The 13,126-nt window shown below is 43.5% G+C and overlaps 1 protein-coding gene across 14 annotated transcripts in view; it reads right to left on the bottom strand.

Moving 5' to 3' along the window:
• c2cd5 (C2 calcium dependent domain containing 5) overlaps positions 1–13,126 on the bottom strand; it is a 56,217-nt gene that overhangs the window by 32,087 nt on the left and 11,004 nt on the right. For 8 of the 14 annotated variants that reach the window (XM_034176589.1, XM_034176590.1, XM_034176591.1 and 5 more), the window contains exons 8-11: positions 8,069–8,229; positions 5,546–5,634; positions 4,075–4,183; positions 2,520–2,573 (exon numbers count right to left, since the gene is read on the bottom strand). In XM_034176589.1, coding sequence (XP_034032480.1) covers positions 2,520–2,573; positions 4,075–4,183; positions 5,546–5,634; positions 8,069–8,229 — 413 coding nt within the window. Of the gene's footprint in view, positions 1–2,519; positions 2,574–4,074; positions 4,184–5,545; positions 5,635–8,068; positions 8,230–8,790; positions 8,907–13,126 lie in introns of all 14 variants that reach the window. The other 6 variants (XM_034176594.1, XM_034176597.1, XM_034176602.1 and 3 more) reach the window with 3 other exon arrangements.

Genomic DNA, 13,126 nt, shown 5'->3' with positions numbered 1-13,126 from the left:
GAGCGCCGGTGCACAGCCATTTTCAGATCTCTCCAGAGATGTTCAATCGGATTCAGGTCTGGGCTCTGGCTGGGCCACTCAAGGACATCCACAGAGTTGTCCTGAAACCACTCTGTTGATATCTTGGCTGTATGCTGAGGGCCAATGTCCTGCTGAAAGATGAACCGTCCCCCAGTCTGAGGCCAAAAGCGTTCCAGAGCAGATTTTCATCCAGGATGTCTCTGTACATTGCTGCATTCATCTTCCCTCAATCCTAACTAGTTTCCCAGTTTCTGCGACTGAAAAACATCCCCACAGCATGATGCTGCTACTACCATGCTTCACCGCAGGGATGTGCCTGTTTAATCCAAATATAATGCTTAGCATTCACGCCACAGAGTTCAATCTTGGTCTCATCAGACCACAGAATTTTGTCTGAGAGTCCTTCAGGTGCCTTTTGGCAAACTCCAGGCGGGCTGCCATGTGCCTTTTAGTAAGGAGCGACTTCGATCTGGCCACTTTACCATACAGGCCTGTTTGGTGGATTGTGGCAGAGATTGTTGTCCTTCTGGAAGGTTCTTCTCTCTCCACAGAAGAATGCTGGAGCTCTGACAGAGTAACCATTGGGTTCTTGGTCACCTCCCTGACTAAGGCCCTTCTGCCCCGATCGCTGAGTTTAGACGGGCGGCCAGCTCTAGGAAGAGTCCTGGTGGATCCAACGTTCTTCCATTTACAGATGATGGAGGCCACTGTTCTCACTGGGACCTTCAAAGCAGCAGAAATGTTTCTGTACCTTTCCCCAGATTTGTGCTTCGAGACAATCCTGTCTCTGAGGTCTGCAGACAATTCCTTTGACTTCATGCTTGGTTTGTGCTCTGACTGTCAACTGTGGGACCTTTATATGTAGGCAGCTGTGTGCCTTTCCAGATCATGGCCAACCAACTGAATTTACCCCAGGGGGACATTTGGAAAAGATTAGCAAAAATCAAAAAACGTTTCACATTGTTATTACGGGGTGTTGTATGAGAATTTGGGGGGAAAAATTAATTTCATCCACTTTGGAAATAGACTAACATAAAATGTAGAAAAAGTGCTGCGCTGTGAATACTTTCTGGATGCACTGTATCTGATTTGCATTCATTAGGTGCCCAATAGCAGACCAGACTGACAGTCTCTCTCTCTCTCTCTTCTGTCTCCTTTCTACCAGACAGAAAGAAGACCGGTATATTTTGGCAGTGATGGTCTATTAGCAAAACATTAATGACTAGTAAAACAGGCAAAGGATGAAAGAAATCCACTAGGTATATAAAAAAAAATAAATAAATAAAAAAGAGTTACACGTCCTACCCTGGTAACAAGGTAAAGACAAGAATTTAGAGATTCAGCCTTCATCATATTTGGCTAAACCATGGGTGAGTTTCAATAGTCTCATGAGGCTTTACTTCAACACCACAGTCCATTTCACAAACACTGGCCTAAAAGGTGCCACATGTAAAACTTGATTGTCGCTAATTTGACATTTCTGGATCAGTCAAGAAAGAAGCCATGAAGGAAGCGACATTAAGAGTATTGAGCTGCACCCCATGACTCCCTGGGAGGGCTACATGCTGACGGAGGCCCAGAAAGAGAGAGAATCACGGTTGCTTGGTGAGTGATGAGAAAAGACTGAATGGGACGAGAAAAAAATAAAAGAAACAGATCAAATGAAGGAATAAATGATGACAGATGGTCAGGCAACAGGCCCACCACAATTGGGTTCCTCTCAATCAAAAGCAGCATGTCACACTGGCACAGGCTCGACAACGTGCACGCTCATGATCGTGTGCACGCTCATGGGCAGAGAAGGGCCATATTCATTCCCTAGTGTCCATAAAATCCAGTTTTGACTATAAAGACCACTAAGGACTATCAAAATATCTTCATTCCCTAAAGCTCACCTTCTTCCTTTCACCCCACCAAACAGTCCAGATCCACTTGTTTTTAAATTTCTTAAGCTGCATCCATCACCCCGTCTGATCAGCCTACCTGTCAGACTTCCATCCATTCATCCTGCCTTTTCTATCAGTATGAATACGGCCCATAAGTTAGGGATGCACATGCCTGATCACCGGCTCTATGGCACAGGGCAAACCTTCTAAACCTTCTGGGGTCTAGAGAGGTGTGACCACTGTGTACATTCAGGAAGTGTAAGAAAAGCGTTAGGGAAGAGCTGCAGCTCTTCAGTGCAGCAGGATGAGCTGGATGGGGGAAGGCCAGGCCAGGCTGGATGAGGTGGGGTGGGGAGACATCGCATGCTCAACTCAGCTCAGCACGCACACACATTACAGAGAGGACAATGGCAGCTCAGTCAATTTTTCAGTTTTCAGCACTTTTTTTTTTAAGGAGAAAGCTGGTTCAGTTGGTCAGTTTGGTCAGAGTTACTTTTGTGTACACAGTAATAGTGCACAACCTTGCCCAAAAAGGCCACTGTTTAGATTCTCCTCCACTGCACTGAGCTGCCATCACTCCATTGGCTGAGAACAGTAAAAGGGGGGAAATACCTGCAGTGACACTATTCCAGTCTAGCAGTTTGTATGAGCGCGTGTTACCCAAGGCTGGGCCAGAACACACAGTTAGTACAGAAAAGAGAGGAAAAAGAAAAGAAGAGACAATCTAACAAACAAGCACAACACATCAGCAGCACTCCACAGTCACTGCGCAAAGACAGACAGCACGTAGCAGTGACCGTGCAAAGAAGCTAAATTCAGGCCGAAGAAAACAATCCCAAAAGGGAAGAGCAACCAGAAAAAGGGATGACAAAAGGCCACACAGGTCAGATTTCAAATCCTACCTCAGGAAAAGAGAAACGTTAACGTGAGGGACAAAATAAATAAGCGTGCAGCAGCAGTCTAACTCGATTGAACTCTGAGGATTATGTTCCTCTTTTGCTGGGCATAGTTTTTTCCCGTCCCCAAATTCTCAGACTTCCGCCAGAAGGACCATCGACAGGTTAGACATTAATAATTTTATACTAACCTAACGTCATGTGAAAGACACACTAACTCCACTGTTAACACTTAATACCTAACCACAAAGTCACACAGGGCATTTTCACAGTAACGGTTGCAAAAAAAAAAAAAACAACAAAAAAAAACAACAACAACAAACCCACGTGTTGTTACACAGATGTTCAAGAAAGGACATTTCTTTTAACACAAAGTAGTCAAATCAAAAGCCAGTGTGTGTCCCAAGCCTCCATATGCATGCACCAGACATTCATGAACATAACTACCGTCACTTTCACTGGATGTGCTTGTTCAGGAAAGGACAGCTTCCAGCGGAATAATACCCGTACTGGTGCATGCGTCCTGAGTACTGCGCAGTCTGCTGGGCAATAAGCCTTCAGATACTCTGATAATACCAACTTGACTTGCAAAAATGTCTTTTATCTGCTCCCATGGTCACTGTTCAGGAAAAGACAAGTGTGCAACCTTTCGTGTGAAAATGCCCCATAACATAATAGGGGTTGTGACACAACAATAAAAGAAACCTGCTGGGAAGGGGGAGGGGGGAGGGGCATGGCCAAAGAGCATGTGTAAGCCAACACAGCGCCACCTGCAGCCAAAAACAACACACAACAGAAGCAGCAGCCAACAGACTGGAGCCATGCATCACAGCTGCACCTCACCTCCAGGGGGCAGCACACAACAACATTGGGAGCACAGACAGCTATCACATGACTGACACATTATAAACATTACACAAAGCCAGTCAGCTAAACTACACAGTGAAAGTTGCCCCTAAAAACCATTTGGAAAAAAGTGACAAACTATCCAAACTAAATGCTACCAAACTGAAGCCATGAAATATATCCAGGAGCAGCTTTCACATGCTTCCCGGATCTTTACACAGAACTGTAAATCAGATTCACAATACTAGACTAGGACCACACAAAGTAAAAACTGCTCAATACAAGTGGTTAATGGGAGCTTTTACCAAACAGCCAAATGTAACAAGACGGGACACTCGCACATCAATCGATGGAAGTGTATACTTGAATATTTTCACAGAATGAGGTACATAAGGACACCGGGTGTTTGTGTGTATTCAACTCACCAGGGTTGTGTATCCGGTCCAGCAATTTGACAGAGCGTGCGCTGACCACTCCACCAAGATGAACCAGAAAAGCAGGTGGGAAAGATGTTAAGGTGAAGAATGGGAATTCCTGCAAGCAGAAACCAGCTGAATTATTTACACATAACCAAACTGGATTTTTTCCAGTGGATTACTGCTCACCATATTTTGTGAACAGTCATAATTATTCCATTCATATTTAATCACATTTTATATGACAATCTTTTTAATGTCTGAGTGTCTTTAATTCCTATATATACAAAGTGAGAGATGACAAACATTAAAGTCTAATTATATTTTTTTTCCAAAGATACAAGATCTCATAATAACCAAATATGCTGAAAAGCTCTATCGCTCTAGGAACACATTATTACTATATATGAATCCAAATATAAATTTTCCTGTTTTTTCTGCCCTGTAGTAACTGTTTCTATGCATTTTTCCCAAAAGCAAAACAAATTAATTTTACACGTTAACAGCAGATACATCTGCTAAAATTCAAAACGGCACAGACAACAAAAGCTTCACTGCCCCCCCCCATGTTCACAATCACTGTCCTAAATGTTTACAAACACATTTTAAACTGTACTTTATTCATAATAGCCCAATTTCATAGCCTTAAGAGTGTGCATATCATGAATGCTTGGTCTTGTTGGATTTGTGAGAATCTACTGAATCTACTGGTACCTTGTTTCCCATGTAACAATAAGAAATATACTTAAAATCTGGATTAATCTTTTTAGTCACATAGCACTACTATTATTCTGAACACTACTGTATATATGTGTATTAGTACACAGTACATATTTCATATTTAAACCTATTTTTGTGGTGTATAAGATGTCTTGTTTCTTTTGTGGTGTACAGTAGCCCTGCGGGACCACCCCCAATTTTGTTGTCCCCCCAGTACAATGACAATAAAGACTATTCTATTCTTCTCTATGCATACTCGTATTGCAGAAATAAAGTTCACATCCTTTAGGATGTGAACTTGAAATGTGCATTCACTATCATGAAAAACATGATGTGGAAAAAAATGTCTTTAACACGACTACAGAAGCACGATGGATATGTTTATGTTGCTCTGAATCTAGATAACATTACAAACCCATTGTAGGAAAGCAAAAAATAAAAGAAAATGAAATGAGTAAAACCTATTAACTCAATAATGCCACGCTATACTGTGGTTCAGACACACACGAGGACAGAACAAAAAGTGTTGCTTATATGACATCACAGGTTTGTCCCCAGTGTGTTTGAGGAATAAAAACAACCCATTCCTGGGGACTAAAACCTATTAGGTGGAGAGACAAAGGAAAGCTGTTTGTATCTAACCTACAAACCAAACCCCTATAAACACATTTCTGCAAGATCATAATCAAAGAACAGAGCTGTGGGAAAAGCACATAGTGACAGTTTCTAAGGCGGTGTGCAAATGGGTGTGTCACCGTACCCTCTGTTCAAGCGCTGTTTGCGTCTGCTGTCTGAGCAGGGTCTTCAGCGGTCCCACCTCCTTCCCAGCGCTGCCCCCACTGCCCATTCCTGATCAAAGAGTAGATCATCTTAAGTTGTTGAATTTTAGCACACAGTTTATTGCAGTTAGTTGATGATTATATCCCAACGTTATCTATACCTGCTGCACTTTCAGCCTCAAGCTAATCTACGCTTCCCATTTTCTTTCCTCAGTAATTTATCTAAAATAGTAACTGGTTATGCCTATCAAGCACATGAAACCACATGATGAATGAAGTGCATCACTCAGTAGTTTTCACTCCAAGACAGGCAGTTATGCCATGCATGTTCAGTTAATGTGTCTGATAAACTCAAGTGGAAGAAGCTGTGAAGAGTACTGCTGTTAACCAACTACAGTTAGTGTGAATAACAGACACATCAAGAATCAAAAGTGCGTTGTGAGAAACACCCACCCCACAGACACTGTTACTCCTGAGGCGTTCACACTGTGCTGTCATAAGGCTCTGTTACTTGATGATCAGTGCGCGCGCACACACACACACACATACAGCAGGCCTACTATACCATAGGCTGCCAGCAGCAGGTCCTCAGTGAAGGACACACTCTTTCTCAGCACGGAGTGTGAGTGGATGGAAGAGGGAGGGGGCGGGGTGGTGGCTCTAGAGTCAGAGCCGTCACCGCAGCCCACTGACCCAGAACCAGGAAGGGACAGACTGTCTGTGGAGAGGATAGGGGAGCTGGGGCAGAAGAAGATCCCAGGCCTGCTTCTTATTGGCTGGGGCTTCTCTATCCAGCAGAAACAAATAGAAGGAGCACAGACAAAACACAAGATATTGACAACATACAGGCAGAGCAATGGGGAGAATAGGCAGAAACACAACAGCAAGTAGAAATAAAAGACGTGACTATATTTCAAAAGATGCAAGATAAAAGAAAAAAAGTCCTTCAAAAGAGAAATCCTTTTATCCCACTTTAAGGTGATGTGGGGACACTGAGTAACTGCAGGATAACTTGTCAAATCGAAACAGCAACACTAAGCTGCACTTATATATTTTGTTTCATCTGTTCTCACAGCCCATGAAAATTTTCTTGTCATCACTTCCAATTTATCCTACGCATGTAGGAGAGAGAGGAAAAAAAACTGAAGTGACGAGTTGACAGTTTATTAATGAAAAAGCACAAAAGAACAGGTGGTACAAGAAGAGACAGCAGAGATAGTATTTTCAGTTGACTACTACATCTGTGACAAGGATAAAACAGGATGTAAAGTGCCAAAAATTAAAAGGCAGTCATGGAATAAAATATGGAAGGAAACCTTACACACAGCTTTGCCTGTTCCAGAGACAGAAACATGCAAAAAATAAAATCCTAACGTATTTCATAGGGTTGCAGCAAAGAATTATTTGCATTATCAAATAATCTGTTGAATATTTTCTAGATTAATCCATTCGTTGTTTGGTCCATAACATATCATAATATGGTGAAAATACTCGTATTAATCAGTGTTCCTCAAAACTCAAGATGAACTTCTCAAATTGTTGCTTTGCTCACAACCCAAAGATATTCATATTACTGTCAGAGAAGAGTAAAGAAAATTCGAAAATACACATTTTTAATGAGCTGAAATCAGAATTTGGACATTTAAAGTGAAAAGAAGACACAAAAATGATAATTTAAAAAAAAACAGAACACCAATAAACCATGAAGTACACAGGCTGGAGCTATGAAAGATGTCTTTTTGTCCGCAAAGTTGTACATCTTTTGAAGTACAGTTAACAAAAGTATTTAAGTGGATGAAATGGAGAAGGAAAAAAGGTGTTGAGACACATGTACAGGACATGATAGGAAGGCAAGATACCATAAATGAAACAGTGAGTGAGAAGAGCAACAGGATGGAAAAGGACAGGTAAAAGTACACTGAAGAGGTGAGGAGACAGACAGTGAAAGAAACGTAAAACGTAAACAGGGAGCAGAAACAAATGACAGGGAGAGGTGGGCTTGACTGCTTGTCCCCTCCTGTGGATCTAGGGGGAACCGGGGGGGCTAAAATGTCTATATGATGTCTGCTTCATAAGGTGTCCTTGGAGCAGAGTTTGAATGAACGTACCTTTTCTTCAGTCATTAAACAATAATGACTTATAATGAAGATGTGACCTTGGATCAATAAGCCCTTCATGAGACACAGTGCTTCTAATAAAGGTCACAACAGCAAGCGAAACTTATACAAAGAGGCCGAGTGTGTCTTCATTCCATTATGCGCACAAAATATAATGCGCAAATATTTTTATCTACTTCATCTCTGATGAAGACACACCAGGACCCTGTGGGCAGGGGAAGATGGGACACAGATAATCACGACAAACAATGCACAATAAAATTACTTTCAAATGAACTGTGATAAAATAATCAAACAATAACTAATAAAAGCAACCACAGTAGCACCACAGTGAGGTGTGTGGGGGTGGATGAAATGGCAGAGGGGCAGGGCTGACAATTGTCTTACCCGTCTTGGGCGTCATACTGAGGTCTGTGTCTGATGATGAGGACTGGCGGCTGCATGGCTTGGAGGGAAAGAAGGGGGGAGGAGAGGAGGAGGATGTGTGAAGGGCTCTGAAAGGGGTAGGCGGGCCAGAGGACGAAGGGAGGTCCTCACCAAATACCGGCCTGCCAGGAGAACATGACACACACAGCCACATCAGTCACCCCCCCTCACTGTGTGTGTGTGTGTGTGTGTGTGTGTGTGTGTGGTTAGGAGTGGCTCGATGTTTGCATCCTACACTGGCGGGAAGGTGACTTCTTAAATGTGCAGCTTGTTTGTTTTGGGTGAGGTGTGTTTGAGGTGCTACAGGTGGCTGGAGAACCAAAAAGCAAGCAAAGGACAGGGAAGAGAAATAATGAAGGACACTAAATTAAAGAAATTGACACAATAAAAACAAACACACACGCATAAAGAAGGTCAAACCCAAAGGAGGATGATAACCTGAAGCATGTGTCCCAGTAGAGTGAAGCAAAGGTCAGAGGAATGTGGACAGCTCACAGGCCGCTCCACGGAGCAACAATCGCACCTTATGTCATTTTTGGTGCAAAAAGCCAATGAAAATTCAGAACGATGCAACTGAGCACCACACATATTATTCTGCTTTATTAGGATGGTCACAACCTGCTCCTGTTTGTTTCTCTACTGCTCTTACTGGCTCATCAGCTTTCTTCCCTGTCTCTGCGTACCAGTGAAGATGAGTGTGGGAACAGAGACGGAGAAGTTCTGGGACAGTCTCTGGGAGCTGCAGGCTGAATGCACTGGGCTGTTCTGGGTGGAGCGGCATCCGTGGGCTAGGGGAGACCTGGGCCAATCAGCACGTACATACAGTAGGAAGAGAGAGGACCGATTTGGACACACGCAGTGAGAAATGTACCAATCCAAACAGAGCAAACCCAGAAATAAAAAAGACATAATAACAACCACCATCACAACACTGCAATAAAGCCAAAAGAGAAGACAAAAATGAGGGGAGGATAAAAACAGTCAACAGAGGATTTACTGATACTGCCGCTCTCTGACACACTATTACATTTCAAGCAATGTGTAAGCAGCAGGGAACTGCATAGTTGGCAGCTGATGATGTGACTCGCACGCATGCATGCACACAAGCATGGCTTGATAGTAATCAAACACCGAACACAAACGCACATTTGATCACACCTAGGAGCATGGTCACCCATAGCCTGGCCTTTGCCAGCATGCGATTTTCTAAAAAAAAATTCATTAATAACTGATGTTGCACAAGCTCAATAAAAAATGAAATATTTGAGAGTTTAAAAAAAAAAGCTAGGGTGTTTTGTTTTTTCAAACAACTCTCATTCTAGAGATCATCTACCTTGCATGGTTTCCAGCTTTCCCCACTCTACCACTGCTAATTAACTAAGTCAGATGTGTCCAGCCAATCAAGAACTGAGAAACACAAGAGTTGACTAATCAGCTGTGGTTGCAGCAGGTACAGATGGAAAACATGCAGGGCAGGTGCACTCTGGAAGCAGCGTTGTTGACCCCAGTTTTAAAATAGCATAAAAATGTAAAATAAATCAAATCGTAAGTGCCTTTGGCTTCTCCCTTGTTTTCACTTGGGGTCGCCACGGCAAATCGGAGGTGGACCTGCATGTTGATTTGGAATAAGTTTTACAACGGATCTCCTTCCTGATGTAATGCGACATTACATCGTGAATGGGCAGGGGTGGCCTTGAACTGGGAACCTACCACACTGTAGATAAGCATACTTAACCGCTGGGCCACCAATCTTCAATTACAGTCAACAAAAATATAAACGCAACACTTTTGGTTTTGCTCCCATTTTGTATGAGATGAACTCAAAGATCTAAAACTTTTTCTACATACACAATATCACCATTTCCCTCAAATATTGTTCACAAACCAGTCTAAATCTGTGATAGTGAGCACTTCTCCTTTGCTGAGATAATCCATCCCACCTCACAGGTGTGCCATATCAAGATGCTGATTAGACACCATGATTAGTGCACAGGTGTGCCTTAGACTGTCCACAATAAAAGGCCACTCTGAAAGGTGCAGTTTTGTTTTATTGGGGGGGATACCAGTCAGTATCTGGTGTGACCACCATTTGCCTCATGCAGTGCAACACATCTCCTTCGCATAGAGTTGATCAGGTTGTCAACTGTGGCCTGTGGAATGTAGGTCCACTCCTCTTCAATGGCTGTGCGAAGTTGCTGGATATTGGCAGGAACTGGTACACGCTGTCGTATACACCGGTCCAGAGCATCCCAAACATGCTCAATGGGTGACATGTCCGGTGAGTATGCCGGCCATGCAAGAACTGGGACATTTTCAGCTTCCAAGAATTGTGTACAGATCCTTGCATTATCCTGCTGCAACATGAGGTGATGTTCTTGGATGTATGGCACAACAATGGGCCTCAGGATCTCGTCACGGTATCTCTGTGCATTCAAAATGCCATCAATAAAATGCACCTGTGTTCTTTGTCCATAACAGACGCCTGCCCATACCATAACCCCACCGCCACCATGGGCCACTCGATCCACAACACTGACATCAGAAAACCGCTCACCCACACGACGCCACACACGCTGTCTGCCATCTGCCCTGGACAGTGTGAACCGGGATTCATCCGTGAAGAGAACACCTCTCCAACATGCCAAACGCCAGCGAATGTGAGCATTTGCCCACTCAAGTCGGTTACGACGACGAACTGGAGTCAGGTCGAGACCCCGATGAGGACGACGAGCATGCAGATGAGCTTCCCTGAGACGGTTTCTGACAGTTTGTGCAGAAATTCTTTGGTTATGCAAACCGATTGTTTCAGCAGCTGTCCGAGTGGCTGGTCTCAGACGATCATGGAGGTGAACATGCTGGATGTGGAGGTCCTGGGCTGGTGTGGTTACACGTGGTCTGCGGTTGTGAGGCTGGTTGGATGTACTGCCAAATTCTCTGAAACGCCTTTGGAGACGGCTTATGGTAGAGAAATGAACATTCAATACACGAGCAACAGCTCTGGTTGACATTCCTGCTGTCAGCATGCCAATTGCACGCTCCCTCAAATCTTGCGACATCTGTGGCATTGTGCTGTGTGATAAAACTGCACCTTTCAGAGTGGCCTTTGATTGTGGGCAGTCTAAGGCACACCTGTGCACTAATCATGATGTCTAATCAGCATCTTGATATGGCACACCTGTGAGGTGGGATGGATTATCTCAGCAAAGGAGAAGTGCTCACTATCACAGATTTAGACTGGTTTGTAAACAATATCTGAGGGAAATGGTGATATTGTGTATATGGAACAAGTTTTAGATCTTTGAGTTCATCTCATACAAAATGGGAGCAAAACCAAAAGTGTTGCATTTATATTTTTGTTGAGTGTATGTTGCTCAGAATTTAAAAAAAAAAAGGTTACAGTGAGGATGCAAATGCACACTGTTCCCATTTTATCAGTTAATTAATATGTAAAGACTAAATCTTGACTTTTAGGTGTTCTTAACTTTTTTTTTGTGGTACCCAAATACACCGGGCATACCTGTTTGGTAGTATTGTACACAGTGCAAAGGCAACTGAAGAGTTTCAAATATGGAACTTTCACCAAATGAAGCATAAGGTGTTGTGTGGGCCGCCAGAAGAGGAGGTACTGCTGGCCCACCACCAGAGGGCGCCCTGCCTGAAGTGCGGGCTTCAGGCACGAGAGGGCGCAGTCGCCTCACAGGAGCAGCCAGGGTGACAGCTGTCACGCATCACCTGCAACAGCTGTTACCCATCATCTGATCAGCAGGGGAATATCAGCAGGACGACGCCTCCACCTCTTTGCCGAGATATCGTTCTACCTGGAAGGTAACGTACCTCAGCTGACTGTTTGACAGTATTCTTTGGTAAACTTTGTGCGTTGTATTGTGGACTACTTTTCCAACGAGAGGTGGAGGTAGCTTTCCTGCCATACGGATTCCTGGGTGCAAACGCGCCCTCATTTAATTGCTTTTTGTTCCTCGCCAGCAGTACCAGGTCCGACACGCGGAGGCAGTGGCCACCTGGGAGTTCGGGACTTGGCGGCTCCAGTATTCCCGGGGTCTGGTGGCGGAGGAAATCGTGTGGTTCCAGTTCTGCTTTGGACAGGCGTCTCCTATCTTCGAGCCTGCCCACACGACACCTTTGTGAATTGACTTTTGTCTATTGTTGTAATCTGTTGTATTTGTTGTGCACATTCACAACAGTAAAGTGTTGTTATTTGACTTCCTCCATTGTCCGTTCATTTGCGCCCCCTGTTGTGGGTCCGTGTACCGACACTTTCCCAACATAAGGTGAGGTTTTATTTTGGAGGAAGTGATATTATACAAGCTGGATGGAACAAATATTTATTCTTACCATCTGCATAAAATGTGCATGGGTTCACAAGTACAAACGGTTGGATTTACTAGTCTGCTATGCAAATAAACATGGCAGATAAGTGGCACCCTGCCACAGTCACTTTCTGCTGCCTCTCAGTAGTGATCCACTAGCAGTAAGCTTGTCAATGCCTCAATTTTAGGCCAACAAGCCTATGGGATGCACAAATGAGCAGAATTACGTCTGCTGCTCAAAGAACGTAGGGCAATGACGTGCGGTGCTGTGGCTGTAAAATAGGGCCCTCGGGTTTTAATCACTCCATGCGTTAAATTTTCAAGGCAGAAGATGTCCATTTCTTTTATTATCCCTTTCATATACCATTTCTGTGCAGCATTATCATCTGACTGAATGTAACTGTCATATAATGTGTATTAAAAAAAAATAGGTTCACCTTTATTTCTCTTCACTCATCCTCCAAATGAAACTCCTGTGCGCCCCCCAATTAATCACATCTCATGCAAAGAATGTGTTACAAAATCAAAACTATTCCATCAAAAGGCAATGACATCGCTAACATGCACATTCTCATGCTGGTACAGATGTATAACGGTCGATGTCCATATATCTTATCTGTCCCTCCCCCACCCCAGAAAAAAGCAACGCACACAGCATCTTTTTTCAGAGTGCTCTGATATTTTATTTTAT

The sequence above is a fragment of the Thalassophryne amazonica genome, chromosome 8 (genome assembly GCF_902500255.1).
Source record: "Thalassophryne amazonica chromosome 8, fThaAma1.1, whole genome shotgun sequence".
NCBI lineage: Eukaryota > Metazoa > Chordata > Actinopteri > Batrachoidiformes > Batrachoididae > Thalassophryne > Thalassophryne amazonica.
This window is presented reverse-complemented; position numbering and strand designations above follow the sequence as displayed.